This window comes from Eretmochelys imbricata, chromosome 27, assembly GCF_965152235.1.
Source record: "Eretmochelys imbricata isolate rEreImb1 chromosome 27, rEreImb1.hap1, whole genome shotgun sequence".
Lineage (NCBI taxonomy): Eukaryota > Metazoa > Chordata > Testudines > Cheloniidae > Eretmochelys > Eretmochelys imbricata.
Window position 1 is genome coordinate 9,520,687 of NC_135598.1, and position 20,932 is coordinate 9,541,618.

The 20,932-nt window shown below is 44.8% G+C and overlaps 1 protein-coding gene across 1 annotated transcript in view; it reads left to right on the forward strand.

Moving 5' to 3' along the window:
• The first annotated feature begins 3,117 nt into the window (after nt 1-3,117).
• FAM117A (family with sequence similarity 117 member A) overlaps nt 3,118-20,932 on the forward strand; it is a 30,041-nt gene continuing 12,226 nt past the window's right edge. The window contains 3 exon segments of the mRNA XM_077806178.1: nt 3,118-3,308; nt 3,310-3,509; nt 20,557-20,723. Of these exon segments, the coding sequence (XP_077662304.1) occupies nt 3,118-3,308; nt 3,310-3,509; nt 20,557-20,723 (558 nt within the window).

Genomic DNA, 20,932 nt, shown 5'->3' on the forward strand with positions numbered 1-20,932 from the left:
GTGTACTTGGCATCAGCATGAGTTACTCTGGTTTGAAAGCAGCATAAGTTGCTCTAGTGCAAACCCTGCCATATGCTGGTGTAGCACATCTACCTTGAGACTTTGCATCAGTGCACCTCTACTGGTTCAAAAATTGCCAATGTAGACAAACCCTAACCTATCCCTTAAGCCCACAAGGCTTTGCCTTCCTTGCCTATACCTGTTTCTAACTTATCTGTGTGGCATCTGAATAAATCCACAGTAGCTTCTTAAAGAAAGAACTCTCTTCTTAGAGAGAGAACTCTTGGGTTTCACCTGAAGGAAGGAAGAAGCTATGGTCCATCTAGTAGTAAATAATACTAGTGAAACAGCTGTTAGGAGAAAACTCTTATTAACAATTATTTCTAGTTTAAAGACAAACAATGAACATTTCACTGACTTCAGTGGGGGAAGAGTTAGGCTAAAACTATGTCCTTTTGCAAATCTCAGCCTTACATTGAATGAAAGGCACTAAGGGGCCATGGACCAAACATGAGGTCAGACATCAGGAATCCTGAGTTCTAATCCTGCCTGCTAATTTGCTGCATGGCCATAAGCAGGTTTAAAACTCTTCCTGTTTCAAATTTCCCCAACTGCAAAAGAGGCCTAATACTTAAAAGCCTCTCTCACAGGGATATTGGAAGGATAAATATTTGTACAAGACTTTGAAAATATAATTAAGTATTTTCGTTAGTGACTTTTTCATAAACACGCTTTGCAGTCACAGAGGATCCAGCATTCTTCACGCAAATTATATCACCTTAAAGAAAGTACTGTAGGCACTTCAGGCAATTGTTGTTAGAAATGGCTAAGTTATATGAGGTGGATGATGGCAGAAGTGTGTTATTAATGGACTGTTCAGTCAAAAACTATAATATTACCCTAAGTGGATACAAATATACCATCTTCTAAAGAGAAGGATTTCATGCAGTTATGAAATGTGGCAGCAGTATTTTTGTCTTCTCTTTTCTATCTCTTCTCCAATCATTATTAGGGCAATCAGAATTCCTTGTGAAAAAAGACTGAAAGGGTGTCCTTTGATTTCTGTTCTTGCATAATATATTTTCCATAGGTAATATCTTTTAAATTGAGCCACCCATGTCCTACAGCCTAAACATTTAAAATATTTTCCTTAGTCCAGACAATTAAGCTATATGAGCAAATATTCTCTCTCTCTCCCCTCCCTCCCCCCATCCCCTCTGTGATAGCTTTTATTCTAAAATTTCAGAGGTTGGGACAACTTTCTTCTTATTTTGTTTGATGCTTATCAGGACCACCTAGCAGTACACTTTCTCTCTTTAGCTGTGACACATACGATAATGCTCTTCTAGCTATATCACGGTACTGGCAGTAAGAAAACATGCTCTCAAAAAAACATGCCCTCTGTGAAGTATAAAGTGGATGATGCTGCAAATGCATCATATGGTATGTTGTGTCAAGAGAAATGGATTGTTACTTCTAATTGTCCTGTAAAATTATTTCTTTTTTTAAAAAGGTTTCTAAGAATAAGAGTGCTAAAAACTGAACTTGTTAAGCTACCTTATTTTCTTCTCCCCCCCCCCTCCCCCTTTTGCATGTAGATAAATCAGTAGCAGGGGCTCTAAATTATTTGGAGGATTCCTGGAAGAGGTGAAACTTGGTACCTTCTGACAGCTAGTCAATAAGGCTCATGGGTAGGGAAGTGAATGGGGAATGCTTGCTGTAACTTTAGTGTGAATAAAGGACTTCAGTCTCCTGATCTGACATCTCTTGGGAACACTCAAATTGATAAAGATGAAATTAAGTACACTTGTGTGAACACTTACTTCTTATGGTCTCATTGCTGTCATTTATCTTGTCATCCTCAAGCTTCTCATTGACATCAACCCGAGTAGTGCCACACAACTATTATTCCTTGCAACAATAACAATCAAATTCAAGCTTTTTAGTTCTGGGATCTAGTGGTGTATTTCAGCTAAAATTGTTTATCATAGTTTATTTCATAGGGTATTAGGAAGCAGTTGGTATACTCCCTTCCTTTAAATGATCAGGCACCTATTATAGATTAATTCCTGAAGCCAGAGGAGTCTTAACTATTTTTCTATGCTCCTTTCATTCCAATATTAAACAATTATGTAACTGCAAAACAGTGGGACCCTATTATAATGAAATGTTTTCCTCATAAAAGAGGTACAAAGTAAGTAAAGGCTTTGCTGTACTAGACATAGACACCCAGTACACCCACGTACCTAATACAATGGTATTTCTCTTCAATATTTGGAGAAGATAATCATGTTGGCTTTGCTTATATGTCATCAAGTGAGCTCAAACCCTTTATCAATAAATCACTTTGGAGACAGAGCAAAGAGACCAAGTTTCTTGTTAGGTGTGCAGTTTACCAGAACTATTGCTTTGTCCTGCTAGTAAAGTAGTAGTGAACTAAACCTCCCCTGTCCCTAGTCTAAGAAGCTCCTACAGTAGTGAGTTTGATGTTCAGTTTTTGAAGGTGGTGATGCCTCAGCCAAGGAGATTTAGTAACTCCTGGTATACAATATTTGCACTCTAGAGACAGGCGCAAGCCAGGAGTCCTTACTCCCAACCCCTCCTAACCACCTTTTGGTGAAGAACTGAGAAAACATGGTGTATATATGCCATCGTGTACTAAATGATTTGTGTTGGCGACTACATCCTGTGTGTGGCCGGCGCAGGCAGGCCCTACCACAGCGACCTTCCCCACGTGGTCCTGGTGTAGGCCTCACCCTCTTGCCCTGCAGGAGCTGGCTCTAAAAGTGAAAAAGAAACTCGCTCTCTCCCCTGAGATGCGAACCAGCCGGCAGGCACTAAACGACAGCGCTCCCCTGGTCTATCTTGGGGTGGGGGCAGGACCCTAGTACCGCCTGCTTTCCTGATTGGGCACGGGGGCGGGGATTGAGGCACAAACATGTCCTGCGTTTCTGATTGGTGCTTGGAGTGAGGGGGGGTAATTGGAATTCCGATTGGATGCGGAAGAAAGGCAGGGTCTACGTACGCTGCTCCTTTTCTGATTGGTCTTTGGGAAGGGTGGGTTGCCCATCTGGTTCTCCTCTGATTGCTCTCTGGTCGGGATAGGAAGGGACTGGGATGTTATCATTTCTGGCTCTTCTGATTGGACCCCGCGTAAGGGGCGGGACCATTGCAGGTCTCCTCCTTCCCAGGCAAGGCTCGGGGCGTGGCGGCGGCCCCCCATTGGCCGGTGGGCGGAGCTGGCAGCCGCCGGGGCCCAATGGGCGGCGGGGTACGTTGGTCCGCTCGGCCCCCGAAGAGCTGATAAGTGGCAGCGCGAGGGGGGTTCGCTGGTTACTGTTGGGGCTCGCGGGAGGAGGCGGGCGAGGCTGGGTCCGAGCTGGGGATGGCGGGGGCTGCCGGGGCCTCCTGCTGCCGCGGCGGAGTGGGGGGGCTGCAGCCGCTGAGGGCCACCATCCCTTTCCAGCTGCAGCAGCGGCGCGGGGCAGGCGGAGACGGCGGCCGGGCAGGTAACGGGGGCCTGAGGGGGGGCAGCAAACTGGGGGGCGAGCGGCGAGCCCTGGTGCTGGTGGGGGAATAGGAGGGAGAGGGCTGGGCTGTCGGGCGCGGAGCGAGGGGTTGGGGGGCCGTTGGGGCCGGGGGGGGGCGCGGAGGGAGGGGTTGGGGGGCCGTTGGGGCCGGGCGGGGGGGCGGCGCGGAGCTAGGGGTTGGGGGGCCGTTGGGGCCGGGCGGGGGGGCGGCGCGGAGCTAGGGGTTGGGGGGCCGTTGGGGCCGGGCGGGGGGGGGCGCGGAGCTAGGGGTTGGGGGGCCGTTGGGGCCGGGCGGGGGGCGGGCGCTCGGAGCGAGGGGTTGGGGGGCCGTTGGGGCCGGGCGGGGGGCGGGCGCTCGGAGCGAGGGGTTGGGGCCGGGCGGGGGCGGGCGCTCGGAGCGAGGGGTTGGGGGGCCGTTGGGGCCGGGCGGGGGGGGGCGCGGAGCTAGGGGTTGGGGGGCCGTTGGGGCCGGGCGGGGAGCGGGCGCGCGGAGCGAGGGGTTGGGGGGCCGTTGGGGCCGGGCGGGGAGCGGGCGCGCGGAGCGAGGGGTTGGGGGGCCGTTGGGGCCGGGCGGGGGGCGGGCGCGCGGAACGAGGGGTTGGGGGGCCGTTGGGGCCGGGCGGGGGGCGGGCGCGCGGAGCGAGGGGTTGGGGGGCCGTTGGGGCCGGGCGGGGGGTTGGGGGGCCGTTGGGGCCGGGCGGGGGGCGGGCGCGCGGAGCGAGGGGTTGGGGGGCCGTTGGGGCGGGAGAGTTCCCCCCGCCTACGAGTTCTCTTCTCTGCACCCCCCCCGTGTCAGTTGGGGGCCCCGCTAGCCCGCGCGCGCCCCCACCTGCCACGTGCTTTAGGACCCAGCTGTGCGTGACCAGCCCTCCGACGCAGCACCCCCCTCCCGCAGCAGCGCCGCCGGGGCTGGTCGGGCCCTGGGGTGCACCCCCTGCAGCAGACCCCGATCTCTTTTATCTGCGGCCGTTCAGCTTCCTGCTGGGGTGCCCGGCTCACCCCGGCTCTCCCTGTGGACGGTTCCCAGCTGACAACTGGCCAGGAGAGTTTGTACACCTATTGCCATTTAGGGGCCCCTTTCTGTCTCTGTTGCCAGCCCAAGTTCTTTCTTCTCTTGCATGTGCAGTAAACAGGTGTGTGGGCCTGCAGGGGTAATTATTATGTAGCACCGCAAGCAGACTGGGGTGGGTAAGAGTTGAACAGATCAAGATTGAAGGAAAAGGAGAGGCCTAGGCAAGAAGTGGTGGGATCTCATAAAAGAAGACCTTTATTTTGGCATGGGGGGCTATACAGGATATGGCACTAAATAGATTAATTTGGAGAGAGATGACTTGTAGAGCAGACTCCATTTGATGGGATTTACACAAGGAAGAAGATCAAAAAAAAAGACCAAAAGCTGCTATTGAACAAAGCCAGGCCCTTTTCCCACCCAGTAAAGCATCCTCAGCTATACTCCTGCAGAGCCTAATCTAGCCATTGGGGCATATGGCAAAGCACCTTGGCTGGCTCTTGCCTGAGGGTTGTGATGGAGAGGCTTATACTTGGTTGCTTAGGTAAGATTCAGTTTTGCATAGTGTGTGCCTGAGTTGTAGGTGAGCCTGGAATCTTTGTGGTGACTGGCTTTTAATGGTGGGAAAATAGCTTACTTGTAGTGGCTAATTAACATGGTGAGTGTGTGATAAAATGCTTAATGTCCACCTGTGGTGACATAACTCTACAAGTGCATCCAGCTCTTTGCCTTCCATTTCCCATCTTTAAAAAGGAAATAAGGTACTTTCCCTCACAGGGATGGTTAGGAGGATTACTTAATGTTTGTAAAGAGAAGATGAAAAGCTTTATTAAGTGTGCCATTATCAACTTGGCAAGATGGAGGACAAACTGACCAATGATCCCACTCAGCATAGGGATCAAAACTTGTTAGCTACACAATCTTTGATGGAAGGATCTGTATGCTGAGAAAGGGAGGAGGGAACAGCAACTCTGGTGATCTTGGCTTTCTAGAATCTCCATTCTTGGCTTCAAAGTTAGTTTTGAGTTTAAATCTGAACTGTAGTCGCTGCTTTCCTGAAGGGTGTGGGTGGAAAGCCCCTGCATCTTAGTCTAAACATGCTCTCTGGTTGATGAAACTTACAGGTTTCAGAGTAGCAGCTGTGTTAGTCTGTATCTGCAAAAAGAAAAGGAGTACTTGTGGCACCTTAGAGACTAACAAATTTATTTGAGCATAAGGTATTTTCCACTGCATGCATCTGATGAAGTGAGCTGCAGCTCACGAAAGCTTATGCTCAAGTCAATTTGTTAGTCTCTAAGGTGCCACAAGTACTCCTGTTTTTACAGCTTACAGTCTTTCTATTCTAACCATATCCTCAGTCTGAGCAGAGTGACTTTGGCCCAAGCTATGAGTACATAGAGTTCAAATGGCTGATGCTGCGACTCAGGTTTAAACTGAAATTATATAGTGGTGCAAGTTATTTTTTTAGAGGAAGGTAATTTGAATCCTTATTAAGTACTGTGTGAAGGGAAATAGTATTGGCCAGAGCTCTGGGGCTTGTTTTCTGTTTCCACCTCTCAAACTGACTTTGAGAAAATCACACTGCTGGTTCCTACATCTGTAAAATGGGGATATTTACCAACCTTTGTAAAGCACTTTTAGATTCCATGAGGGAAGTCTCTTTTCAGAGTATCAATGTAAGAAAAGTACATAAAATGAGTATGTAATTGTGAGTGCTTTTTAAATATAAGTTGAGTGGGTGGAAATGAGAGTAACGAGAACCTGGAATGGGTGAGATATGGGAGAAAAAATATGGAGGGGGGATGGATTTGGGATGAGAAGCAAAGATATAGTAGAAGGAGGAAGGTGAACAAGAGCTAAACTAATGAAGATATTTTTGACTGCATTAAAACCATTCCAGTAGATGCAGTAAGTTTAAAATTCCATGTGGGCATTCTAATTACATGCACAAATAAGGAGCTTTCATCTTTGGGCTCTTGTGGTCCCTTCTGCACATTTGCCTGTTTGAGGCAGGGGAAATTTGTTCTTTGCTTTTGCATTATAACAAGTTGCCTTATTTTAAGATGGCTTTAGGTCACAATTAAAAGAAGCTAAACTGAAAGTTATATCTGGAGTTGAACAGCACATCCTATTACTGAGGTCACTTGACTTGATACAGAAGCAATCATTTAAATTCATATGTACTGTAAACCATAATGGATCCCAAAACTGCATTGCCGAGGTATCTCTAAAGTTTTTTTTAAAAAATCACGAAGTATAACCTTTTTGGAGGGTTTATATGAGCTTGTGGAAATGCTTTTCCTTCATGTGTGATTGCTGCTTTATTTTTAGGGTTGCTCATGAGTGCTGGGCTGCTGCTGAAATCTTCCTTACTATATGAAACACTGAAAGAGCAGTGTAACACTTTTTTTGGACTAAACACAGGATTACATGGGCTTTTCAAATAGTAAAGAACATTGATCAAATTTTGGCCTACCAACCTTGACAGCATCCGTTTGAAATGCTTTTATATCTGGTTTCATGCACCAGTTCTTAAATCTACTTTAGGGTGGGTTAGAGCAATCACTTTTGTAAAGAGGAACAGCCATTAATTCTCACAAGTGTTGTGCATTTCATTATATGAGGCTTATAGTACTAGTTGTTTTTTCTGCCACTGTGAGGATTAGTATTGATCAGAGAAGCCATTAGAGTATTATGCCCAATTTACACTTGAAATGAGTTCATTAAATAAACAGCACATTTCTTTGAGCTCTAATCCCCCCCTCTATGCCACCTCTACACTGAAACTGACATGAAACTGCTGTGAATATGGCAATTTATCATATGACAGTCTGAAAACACATAAAATTAAAGCAAAACATTATTGAGAAATTAGGACATATGTAGGCTAGCTTTTTCTGCTGGCTGCATTGTGGAGTCTCATTGTGGCTCTGTACTGCCCTGTGCCATGGCATTGGATGCTTGTAGGTTTTCTGAGGGTTAGAAGGCTGAAAATCCACTGACAGTCTATTCAAAAACAGGAATTGCTGGTCTTCGTTTCTTCCTGGCTTTGTGCCCTCACTGCTCATGCTCTGGCAGCTTGAATTTTTCCTCTTGATCGCTTTCATGTACAGTTTGAGATGTATTTAAAGTTCCATAGCTGTGCCCCAGTCACTGTTCATACAATAAGCTTCAATTTGCCATTTGTATGTGTGGAAGCTACTGCAGTAAATTGGCTGTGGTTTAACTAAAAACTATATCAGTGTTTCCTAACTCTAAAACTTTCACTGCAGTCTTGGAATCTCAGTGCTGAAATCTGTTGCTATCAATTTTTTTCCTCGTTCCTGTGCCCTGGCTTATTGGATGGCTTGTGAGTGGCTTGACTGCTGGCCTTCTGAGATGGGTGACTTTTAAAAAGCTGAAGCCGTTTCTCCAGTACTAGCTGTGTGTCTTTCCATGGCTTCGACTGACACATGGGAAGATGGTCTGCGAGCCAGTCTGATTCTGCAGCTGCTCTGTTCACAGAAAATCCTGCTGAAATAAAATAGGGAGCAGCTGTTGAATCTGCCCCTTAAAGAGCTTCTGCTAAACTGCATAGCTATTCTGCAGTGGAGAAGCCAGGCAAACAATTCTGCTGAGACTAGGGTTTGTTGTCTTGGTGTTTAGAAGTCTTCATGCTTTGAAGTTTATAGTGTGTGGCAGTGAAGGTAACCATGATGGTTTCAGTCATCCCTTATCTCTTCAGTGGTGTAGTTTATGCTGGTAAGGTAGGTAAATTACTACCCTGTCTTGAAGATCCCATTCAGATACGGGCCAGACTCACCTCTACTGTCTCCTTTTACACTGATTCATTGGCTTTGAGACTGCTATCAAAAATTCCGTAGGTGCAGTAACAGTCGACCCTATGTTCTCACAAAGGTGGAATCAGCTCCTTGGAAATTTTTAGGTTTATTTTAGTTCACTATAAACAAAGCTGTGCTGTGTGAAGCTCCAGTTTCCCCCAAAGTATATTCTGAGCTCCACATTAACTGGAAAATTTCCCTTCTTAGTATCCAGACTCTAATCTCCACAGGGACTTATGAATACATTTCTACATGCTTCATGCCCTTGAATCTACTGGGATGAGAACCAAGCAGTCTTGGCTTTCTGGAGATCTTGCACCAGATGGCTTAAACGTGGCTTTCTAATTGTCTAAAGTAAATTGTTGAGATCCTCTGAGCTTTCTCCTTGCCAGACTGACCATTGGAAACGGCAGCTGCTTAAGAAAACTTGGAACTTAATGTATGTGGCAGCGTTGGTGTACATGGTGCTTTATAAATGTAAGTGGACAAACTACCTGCCCTGCTGAGCTTGCAGTCTGAGACAACGCATAGAAAAAAGGAGGGGATGGAGCAGTGCACCATAAAAACAAAGCGACTTCATAGTTGTTTTCTTAGTAGTTCCAATGATCTTTAGTCCAATAGTTCCAGTGATGATGATAAAAATAACAAACTTTTGTTTATACGATAATGTAAGCTGTGTTAAAGGGTCATGTGGTGAGTCAGGGATGATGGGTTAGCAGCGCAAGCTGGTGGTCACAAACCACATTTTAAGGGGAGTCTTGGAGGAAAGGGAGGACGTTTCTTGGTCCACTGGAGGAGAGACACTATCATATAGGGAGTGGTGTGAAAAAAGTGCATAGTGGGTGGAGGGCATAAAAGTCAATTATTGGTGGCAGAGCGTAGTCTGAGAGGAAATCGTATGAGATGAGTAGAGCTGCAGGCAGAGTGTCTTCACCTGTGCATGCATGTAGCTGTGCTTGGGGGACAGCCTTGATTAGGGATGACTTTTTGCCAATTTCCATACCTCCTGTCAGCTTAATAGAGGCTGTATTGGTAAAGAAAAGAATTATGGACATGATCACTTATTGGTAACTATTCCCTTTTCACCAGGACAAAGTTTCCTCTGTCCTGTAGCTTATAGAATTATATAGTGTTCTTTAACTTTTCAGGAAGTTGCTATTAACTGAGGTGACTCATCTAGCTGGGATTCTGTAGCTTGCTGTCTGAATTTGCCTGCTTCTGAGATGCCAAATCCTTTTCTTGCTGCGTAGATCCTGCTAAACTAGTGAAGAAATGAGAAAATTACCAAATCAAGATTTATCATGGCATGAGTGTGAAACCAAGTCTGGTGAATATTGTAGATTTAAACTGGTTGGGACATGGTTTCATAAGCAGTTTATTCTGCCAAGCATACACAGACTTAAAACATTTAGGAGGAAAAATGTCTGTTTACCACTTGAAAGCATTGTGAATGGACTTTGTCTACATGGTATAGATAGAGCAGAGCCTGATAAATTAATATTTCTCCTCCTCCTTACCTCTGCCATAGAAGATCTAAAATTAACTTGAAGGCCTCTGTTTCTGGATTTACTAACTGGACATTTGCTGCAGGGTTTGTGTTCACCCGGAGGACACACATGAAGGCTTTCACTACCAAAATAGTGGCCCAGGTGTTTGTGGTTTTGCTGTTCTTGGGTTTTCCTTTGTGCTGTTGAGTAACACCTGTAACTTCCCTAGGTGCATTTATGCAGGGATGGTCAGAGTGGGGCCCACAGCCTACCCCTCATCTTTAATATGCATCTGTCCTCTGGTAAGGAATTGCTTTGTGTGAGTGATTACTTAGATCCAGTAAAACATTTCATGCTGGCACCTGTAGTCTGCATATGCTGCAGCTATTCTTTACTTTAAATAAAGAATTCTGGAAATTAACTGATCAGTTTAATATAGGTTGGCTAAAAGCTAGATGTCCTTACAGTAATGGCTCACCTGCTAACTCTGATATTCCCTCCCAGGGATTTCTGGACTTCTGGAAGATATGTGCATGTGATGTTGATACCATGGTGAGCATGGCTGAGGATCTTGTTGCTAGTAATGATGGGAGTAACTTTAGTGGCCTTCAGTATTCAATTTCTCGCATTGTTGGTCTGATATTTTCCTCAGGTGGAATATGTGCCTGTTGGCTGGTTATATAATAAAGCTTCACATGCATGTGTTTATAGTAGGTATGGAATGAATCATTCCCTGTGATGGGAATAAGTTGACTGGTTTCATTCAGCAGATCTTGGATTCCTGGGTGGGTCTATGGTTGTCTAATTGGCAGTCTACCTGTAACCCTGTGTATTGGATGAGGGATGTCTCAGGCAGGATTAACAGGTCAGGTTGTGTCAACCATACAAAAATAGGAGTATTGATCCACTTTCACTCCAAGTGAGAAAACAGTAATTGTAGGAGGTGTAACTCAAGACACTATGAACTCATGGGATGAACTTCAGTAATAACAGAGCATAACTTGGATGATACTGTGCTATGTCACACAGCAAAGACACTTGCACACAAACTCTGCTCAGCTAAATTGAAGGAATAAAGCTGAACTATTGCAAAAGTCATGGGACATCCTGCTGCTTTTCCCTCTTTCTTAAGGGCTTTTTCAAGTGTGTGTGTGGATTGACGGGATTTGAGGGATTAGGGACAGGGAGGAAGTTGTCCAGAAAGTGAACATCCTTGGGGACTGGACTGAAGATGGGAAGATCTTGAAGTTAATATTCTTGCTGCTGCTGCTCTAGACAAAAGCAGTTCACCTTTGCCCTATGCAATCAAGTCAGTTCTCTTTATCTTCTATGAAGTATGGCTATATACAGTATAAGGCTCTGACTTGAGGCCAGATGCAAAACACAGGTGGTGTAATGTTAAGTGTAGAACAAGTTTGTCATGAGCTGTGTAATTAGAGCCACTTTAGAGTGTTGGTGTCTTCAGTTGATATGGATCATACGTTCACTGTAAACTTGCTGCTCTCAGCTTGCTGGCTGGCCTCTTTACAAGTCTGGGAACGGGGAAATAAGGATGTGATCCCACCTGTCATTAATTTTGACTTGTATTGACAGTTCTGTATCAAACAAGCTGCTCCCTGCTTTAAAAATTCAGGATAGTCTTTAAAATTCTGCTTCTATTGGGTAAATTTGAGATTAGTGTGTGCCCTGAAGGAATGAAATGGCTTTTATGGGATATCTGAATTGCTCTCTTGAGATGGACTTCTGGGTTTGTGTCTCTGGATCCTTTCTTTTCCATCAGAATGTAAACAGTAGAGTTTCCAATGGTCTACCAACACATTTCAATAACATTGCTTTTAATATGATACAGAGCCAGAAGCACTGGAGACAGTAATCTGTTAGGGACCGGGACTGTAAACTCTTAAATCCAAGGACTGTTTTACTTGTATTTGTAAGGCGTCTAGTATGTTGGTGTTCTGATCTTAGCTGAGGCCTCTAGACTCTACTGTAATGCATTATAATACATAATAAAAATAACTTTTCCTGTGGCAAGTAGTTGGGTACAAAAATAAATAATCCCAGTGTAAACTAGTTATGTTTAAAACAGGGGTTGGCAAACTTTTTAGCCTGAGGGCCACATCTGGGTATGGAAATTGTATGGCGGGCCATGAATGCTCACAAAATCAGGGGTTGGGGCATGGGAGGGGGTGAGGGCTCTGGGGTGGGGCCAGAAATGAGGAGTTCAGGATGTGGGAGGGGGCTCTGGGCTGGGGCCAGGGTGTTGAAGTGCAGGGGAGGGGTGAGGACTCTGGGCTGGGGCTGGGGGTGGGGGTACAGGAGGGAGTTCAGAAGGTGGGAGGGGGATCAGGGCAGGGGTTTGGGGTGCAGGAGGGGGTCAGGGGTGTAGGCTCCAGGTGGCATTTACCTCAAGCAGCTCCCGGAAGCAGCGGCATATCCCCCCTCCGGCTCCTATGCGGAAGCACAGCCAAGCAGCTTGGCATGCTGCCCTGTCTGCAGACACCTCCCCTGCAGCTCCCATTGGCCATGGCTCCTGGCCAGTGGGAGCTGTGGGGGCGGCCCTTGGGGCAGGGACAGCATGTGGAGGCCCCTGGCTACGCTTATGCATAGGAGATGGATGGGGGAACATGCTGCTGCTTCCGGGAGCCATGCAGAGCAGGGCAAGCCCCAGAACCCACTCCCTGGCAGGAGCTCAAGGGCCAGATTAAAATGTCTGAAGGGCCGGATGCGGCCCTTGGCCGTAGTTTGCCCACCCTTGATTTAAAAGCAAGCTGACCTCATTTGCCGCACTTCTTTTCCCAAAATTAGCAAAGCCATAAGAGAGATTTTGGTAACATATTGTGTGTTGTAATTCCTTGCTTTTTTTACTTTTGCGCTGGAGTCATGCTATAACTTGTAAACTTCTGCTATGCTTCCTACTCTGCAAAATTTACTTACTGTCTTGGTGTTGGACACCAAAAGCTGGTGGCAAGGCCTGGAAGGTTTCTTGCATGTTTTTTCTGTTTGTTTTTAACTGTAGAAATATCAGCAGTATCAAATCTGGTCTGTATTTACTAGGATATTTCCAAGGACTCAGAGGATTGAATGGGTGTTTCCTCATCCTTTAGTTGAGGACAAAGTTGAATCTTAGTGATCTCTACTCCTGTTTATCAGGTGTTTTATTTTAAATAGGTTTAACAAAAACAAACCAGTCTTTAACAAGGACTAGAAATTGGTTCCTCTCAGTTGCTCAGGGTTTCGCTTCCTGTATTTGACATAATCCTACTAGTTCTCCAGTCATCTGTAATCTACTAGGTAAAAGAATAAATAATACCTAAATTTCAAATGTTAAAAACAAGTAAAAACCTGTTTCTGAAGCAACCTTTATATGGTCCATATCGGGGCAGAAACCCACCTGTTCTTTGCCAGCTCACCCTTAACCTTGCAGAGCATAAAAGCCAGTCCAGAAGTGCTGCATATGTGCATCAGAATAAGTGACCCACTTGCTTGAAGCCCCCATTGAAAAGTGCCTTCACACCAGACCAGGTCTAAGAATGTCCTTTGGAGCCAAAAATTTCAAGTTTGGCTGTTTTTTCTAATGCTAAAATAAGCTTTAGAGAATTAAGATAAAAGGTGAAAAGTTCAGCTCATTTCCTCCAGTAACTGGGTGTTTAGCTGCAGCCTTGGACCCTAAGTAACTTGTGTTTGTGTTCAGCGGAGCTGCTCCTTAATGCATGCATTGTCTTTCGATTTGATTGAATGCCACAGAAAAGCCTGAACTTCTAGTATTCCTTATTGAATAATTTCCTTAAATTACATCTGCAGATGGCTTTTTTCCTTGGACAGCTTTCCCCAGCTGCATTCGAATATAGTCTGTAACCAGGGAAATGGTTACAAAGACTGCAAGTTCTTCCGTTTTGCTTGCAGGCCAGATCTTAAAACTCCAGCCCAGTTTAGCAGTGCCTACAGAAGTTGATTTGGGTCATAACTAATGTCAGTCTAGCTCTCTAATCTGGTAACTCCTCTTGTCATACACTGCTCCTTATCCTTGGCTATGAAGTGAATGAAAATTCTTTTCCATAAGATCATGGAGGGACTGTCTCTTTCAATGCAAAATGGTAGCTTAACCACCTGATTCAGCCCATAAGCTAGATGACTGGGAAGGCTCTTGCATGTTTTTCAGAGGGTTGCATTTTGGAGTTGGCGGTCTTGAAACCATGTTGAAGTTTGGAGTCTGGGTATTTTGGAACTGTGGGCACAGATCTTTTGCAAGAGTCGGAGGGGTACTGTGGTTTAACCTCAGCTTCTGCCTAATTACCGGAAGATGCAGTGGATTTCAGTGCTCCCAAGGCTGTGCAGTTTGTATATGTTTGTTGAAATGGAACAAAGGGGTGTGAAATGTGTATCTGTGTATGTGAATTTACCCTGTTGGTTGTAAATATTTTACAAGTAAAAGGATTATTATTCTAAAGGTGGAGGAGGAAAAACAGGTAGAGATGTAGAACATTTACTTTGTGCAGAGACTTCATCTTAAAATAGAATGTATGCCAAGAGTTGTGGAAGTTTTCAGCTAATTGTGCTACAGAGAAATGTTAATGCTAATGGGTGGGGGTGGGCATTTTTGTCCTCTCCCTAAATCCCCCTGTAACCTGGTGGTTTTTAATCTTTCACTACCATGAACAAGCCCCCTAGCAGAACCTTCTTCCAGTTCAAATTATTCTCTTGTCTGCCTACTCATGTTTGTTGCATGGTTTACATAAGTTATCAATGGATGTCTCACTTGACTTTACCCCCCTCCCCCCAATATTTATTAGTGAATATAGTCTTCCTTTTCTACACCTATGTTCTGGATAAAGCGGGCTTCCCTCCCTAGAATCAGCACTACCTTACTGTTTTCAGCTGTTCTGAGATGCCTCAGTAGCTAATCTGCTCCTTATCTTGCATCATGGATCCCTTTCTTCATACCCAGTTCAGTGTTTATTTCTATTTTCCTGTACTTGGGAGTTCCTCCAATACTATGGTGATTAGGGGCTTATTAGTATGTAAATAGCTCTGCCTTTCAGTGACTTGAACAAGAAGCCAGCATCTTCAGCATGTTCTCTTCTGGGGTCCCTTACAAATGCTCCTTTCATTTCTGGTACAGACTTTAGATCTGCCCTTTGTCCCTTCTGCTTCAGAAGGCCTGTCTATCGTCCTCTTCCATAGAGACAGCGCTATCTTTTCTGTGACATCCATGTGAGCTTTAATCCTGAACACTACCAACCTCCACATCTCACCTTGATCCCAGTCTTGACTATCAGCTCCTGACTATGCCCCAAATTCCTATTAATTCCTTCAGACTAAAATCTTAGGCCTCTCTGTAGAGTTCACTGTGAGCTAAGCACAGGAGTATGGATCAAGGATTTTAAACTTCATCATAACTGTGACATGTGAAGTTACTAATACACTGCTTTGCAGAACTCCCAGATAAAGACCTATATATTGCATAATACTAAATTGCTCTCAAACCTTTTGATGTCATCAAGGTGTGCTCTGGCAGCAGTTTGAAGAGGAGGGAGCACCTAATGATATATTTTGTTTTAGCAGCATATGGAATATTCTTATTGAGAGGCATTAAGGGAAAGAGTAGCTTCTTGTAGATTTGGTTATCACTTGCAGAATATGAAAGATAAGAGCCACATCTGGGAAATAAATGTTTGGTTTAGTCTTTGTTCTGATGATAGATGATGCTAGCAGGATTAATGGATGCTGCAATTTGCCAGCACTGCCGTGTAACTTGAAATGTAGTTACAAATCTTTCTTGCACCTGCCCAGTCTGCAAAATATAAACGCCAAGTTTTAAATGAAAACTGAGAATAAATCTATAGAATCTGATCAGTTATTAAATGTTCTAGCCTTGTTCGTGGCAAAGACGTCTATCAATTTAAGCTATGATGCACTATTGTCTTGAGTCTGCCAAAAAATTGAAATAACTTAATGATGCCAATATCTCGTTCCTTAATAGGATGCAACACTGAAGCTTCAGCTTTGATCACCTTTGTCAGTATTAATGCTTTCACTGCTGATCATTGCACTAGAAACATCTAGATAGTGCTTTTATGGCACATCTTGACTTTCTGTAGGACTAAGGTAGCAAATATCTGTTGGTATCTGGAGGTCTGATGCCTGCAATTAAAGTGATGTCAGATGAAGTGTCTCCCTGAATGTGGTTTGTGGACTCCTGAGTTTTCTCTAAAATGTGGTCCATTAGACTAGAGCAGCATTTCCCAAACTTTTTTGGCCATGGAACACTTTTTAGCCTGGTGTATATATGGCAGTCTAGTTAAAGCAATGCAGCTTTCCAGTGTGGACGTGACCCCTTAGAAAGGAGAACATCAAAGAACATCCAGATGGAGAAACTGTTGTTGCTAATTCAGGAGGGGGGCACACTTTTTAGGGACTCAGTCAATGGCCTATCTTGATGTTAGGTTTCACTGTGCTGTGGGAGGTTTTTTAGATGACTTGAAATCAAAGTACCTGTTGTAGTTTGCAAGAACTATGATAGAATGCAAGCACCCCGCTGGAATTTTATTTACCTAAAATTCCTCCTGTAGTTTCAGTTGGATATAAAGTATTTACAGTATGCTTTGAAAAATTTCTGCCCAAGTGAAGTGAACTGTTCGTATGTAGCTTGTAAAGCTTGTTGCATGCTTTGGGATACTTGGCTGGAAGGCACTGCATAAATCAGTTATTGACCCTAGTAATCCTCACATGAATTGGAGTGGCTTTGGCTGTATCTCTACTAGAGTCTCACTTTCATGAGAGCCTCTAAAAAGGTAGACCTCTTGCATTAAATGTTTAGATTCTTTAAGCTAATGAGCTCAGAATTGTAACAAACTCCTTGATGTGCCCACATATCACAGCACACACAAGTAAAATTTCTCCACTGTATACCTGTAACAGCCAGGCACAGTGAGATGAGTGTAGCATCAGTTCAGCCTTAACTTTGACTTTTATCTAAGCTCTGTCCATTTGTTAGATCCTTAAAGGGACACAGTTAATCTTAAGAGTTGACATGTTTCAAAAGACTTCAGTGTCTGATTAAACTGCATGTCCTTGAACTTTTTAGAACATTGTTCTGCTCCCCTTTTTGAAAAGGTTTAGCTCTGCAAGGGAGAAACTATAAGGGGGATTGTGAAATAAACTCTATACAAATGCAAAACTACTGGAAATATTTTTGCTAACTTCTGTTTGTATATTAGGTGTTGCCTCTAACTGTATTGGGTACAAAATTTCCAGCTAGAAATGTCTTGCTGATGTCCCTTTAATGATTTTTAGTAAGTTTGTCCAGGGATCTGATGTGTCCTCCTGCAGATGATAAAGATGAGATGGGCACTTTTTCTTCCTACAACTCTCTGGAAAGCTATATTTGCTGAGAGCCCAGTGCATGATAGTCCAGAGTTCTAGTATAAAAAAACAAACTGAAAATGCAGCCACCTTAACGATGAGGTCACACTTGACCTGAGTGAGTAAAAGGGACTATGCAAAAGTTATTAGGGCAGCAGTGAGAGACAACCAAGTGGGTCTCTGAGATATAGCGACGGTTCTGTTATCTTGAGTGGCTTTGCTGTCGCATGAAAATCGAAAGCCCTCAAACTTGACGCTTGTCGGCTGTGTAGTTAGCGTTGGACCAAATCCAGAGCCTACAGCCAGGTGGCAGGGCTGTTTGGACTTAGTGCAATAGGATGATAATAGAACTGCTGTAAACAGGACACTCCACCCTGCCTCGACTTCTCTCATGCACCCTCTTTGTCATGCTGGAAATGTTGTTTTACTGTCTCTGATGCTTTTTTTAGGCCTATTCACTTTGACTTGGGAGGGGCGGGGGGGCACCCCTCATCCAACACAAGCCCTGCCATCTGACTGCCTCCATTCCCACACCCTTCCCCCATCTTAGATTGCTACTGCCTTTAAGGGAACGACACTGTCCACTTGCAGAATTGACCTCCTGCGTGGCAGGATGCTCCATCTGAGAGAAGGAATCGAGGTACGGCCACTTACATATTGAGTAGACATTCCCTCCTCAGGACTTTAATCTGTGCGTTTGAGATTCCTCTGTGCAACAGGCATAGCTGTCTTAAGAGACCATGTTCATGCCCACACTCATTTCTCATGTATGCTGTAGAAGCCATTTTAGAATGGAGCGGAGCTGACATTTGCCAGACCATCCCCACAATCCAGTTGAGTGTTTGCAAATGGAAAGGCATCCATCCTCATGTATCAGCAGGTGATGGCTATAGCAACACAGAGGACCTTCAGTGGTGGTGTAAAGGGAGTTTCTGGGATTCATAGGCGCCGACTCAGTGGGTGCTCCGGGGCTGGAGCACCCATGGGGGGGGGACCCATATCAGCTCTCCGTCTCCATGCCTCCCACCTGCCATGATCAGCTGTTTCACAGTGTGCAGGAGGCTCTGGGGGGAGCAACGAGGATGTGCTGTGCTCAGGGAAGGGAGTGGGGAGAGGTGGGAAGGGGATGTGGACTTGGGGAGGAAGGGGTGGATTGGGGGGCAGAGCGGGGGGGCGAGTACCCGCTGGCACACTGGAAAGTCAGCACCTGTGCTGGGATCTCTGGGATATAGTGGACTCTGGGGTGGTGGTGATGAGGGGTTGTTCAATTATGGTAGCATGTTCAACTCCTCTTCTGCCAGAAACCTATTCTTGGGGACCAGCATGAGTTGAGGAGACAGCTGATGCCATATATAATTGAGATGCAAGTGATGCAGCCTGTGGGGCAGTGACTCACTGAAAGGAACTGCTAACACTTGAGCAGGTTTTTAAACTAGAATTAGGGTGGTGGTTTTTCTCAGACTGAGAGTTGTTTGAGGCAGGGACCATGTCTTCATATTTCTATGGGGCCGTTCAAAATCCCATTTGAGAGCTAGGTCCTATTGCAGTACAAATATTAAATCTTTTCCAGCCCTACCACAGGCCTCTCTGGCAAGTTGCTTTTTGTTTCTGTTCCGCCTCACCTGGAACTCAATTTCCATTACTTAAGTCATTTTTAGATGACACAGATTAAGTTGATAGAGAATCTCACCAGAAACACACAGGTTAGTAAACAGATGGCAGCCATTTCTGAGCACTTAGAATGCCATGTGGCAAGGACTGCAAGCCTTTGTATATTGAATCATTTGGTTACTAGAATATTAGTACTGGAATTATTAGAAATATTAATACTGGAATACAGGCTTAATTTACACTTTAAAACCAAGTGCTAAATTGTTTTTACCCACTGGGCTCTGAATTTGGGGGGTATATATAAAACCTGAACCAGGGCTGTCCAAGGCCTCATTGACTCTTTGCCAAGAGGCCAATGCGCTGATTCTAATTTGCATATTAATTTACATGTTTAATCAAACTAAATGCAAACAATCCCTAGTGTTGGCTTCAGCTTGCATGTTTCTTTATAGAATAGAAAATGCTCATTTGACTTCATCAGTAATAAAAACCCTGCTGTTCTCTGTCCCTGCACTGCAGTTCCAGGGAGAAGGGGACTACACTGTTCTGTCAGGCCACACATGGAGAGCACACCTACTTTAGAGCTGACTAGGAATGTAATATGCTGGGGGGTGAGGTTGTATGTAACATCTTCCCTCTTTCAGTGTGTCTGCCAAGAGAGAAGTTTGGCATTCTGTACTCTTAGCTGTTGGCATGAAATGGAAGCACGTCTGTGCACACAGTTACTGACATGGGAACTTACACTGGTGGTGTTTACAGAAGCTTTTCTGTTTGTCATAAAGCTGCAGTTGTGAAAATATTGCTCTCTGAATAGGCAACATAGTCATCCAGTGGACTGAGCATGAAACAGAGAGCCAGGACTCTTCTGAATTTTAGTTCTGGCTGTGACACTGACCAAGTCACTTACCCTTCTGCTTCATATTTACTCTGTAAAATGGGGATATGTATTTACTCACCTCACTTAACGCTTGCATAGCACCTTTCATTGGAGGATCCCGAAGTGCCTCAAGTAAATTTTTCTTTTGTTACAGATAAGGAAAATGAGGCACACAGGCTCCAGCTTGCATGCAGTGTCATTGTTTTAGATTAGAACCTAGGTTTTCTGACTCAGTAGTGTACTTTGGGCCACTAGGCAACATTGCCATGAGGGCTTAATAGATGTTTGCACAGTACAGCATTAATGCAAAAATATTGTAGATGTGCCAAATATTTCAGTATGCCATTGAGCTGTGACTACCTTCAATTCTTAAGTTAGATTGGAATTTCTGATCAACAGTGTCAAGCAGCTACTTCAGCACTGAAATAAAAGTTCCTGCACTAAGAAGAGAATCTTACTTTGATAAACATTAGCATAGATCTCCGTAGTGGGGGCATTTAAGCAGATTTCCCTTCCCTGACCCAACTAACCAACAACCATGGTGACTTCTGACAGTTGATCATGAGTAACAAGACTTTCATTGTTGTCTAGATTCAGGCTGGGAGATGGCAAGTGAGAGCATACAAGCTTCTGCTACTATAATGGCGTGAGTGCAGTGGATTAATTAGGAATAATAGGACTTCTCTTGTTGCTTCCAGTAACTGAACTAATTTCTCTATCCCTGTCTGTCATTCTGGTTGCTCTCATCATCCCTGAAACCGATTTTCACTTGGTTGCACTGTATCGAATGGAAGACATTTAAAGCACTAAGTGTTAGTTATGGGCAGAGACTTAATATTTTTCTGCTTTTTCCTTCTAGCTAGTGTTCCATGTGCTACTGCTGTTGAAAAGACATGCCGGACCAGAGCGCCCAGAGTGAGGCGCACCTCTTCGCTAGATACCATCCTTGGATCATACCTCCTAGGACAGTGGCCACGGGATGCTGATGGAGCTTTTGCTTCATGCATGAATGACAAAGCTACCCAGGTATGGAAGGTACCTTTGCAAGGTCTGAGGTATGGGGAGGGTTACAGAATGCTGGACTGGGGCTGCATAAACTGATTGTTAAAGAAGGCATCAAGCTTTCTTCTGTTCCGCTGCAACTTTCTAGGAAGACCTTCCCCTCTTACTACTTAGCCTCAGTTCACTCTGGTTTGGTGTGGAGTTAGAATTCTCTTGGCCTTGGTTGGAGGCAG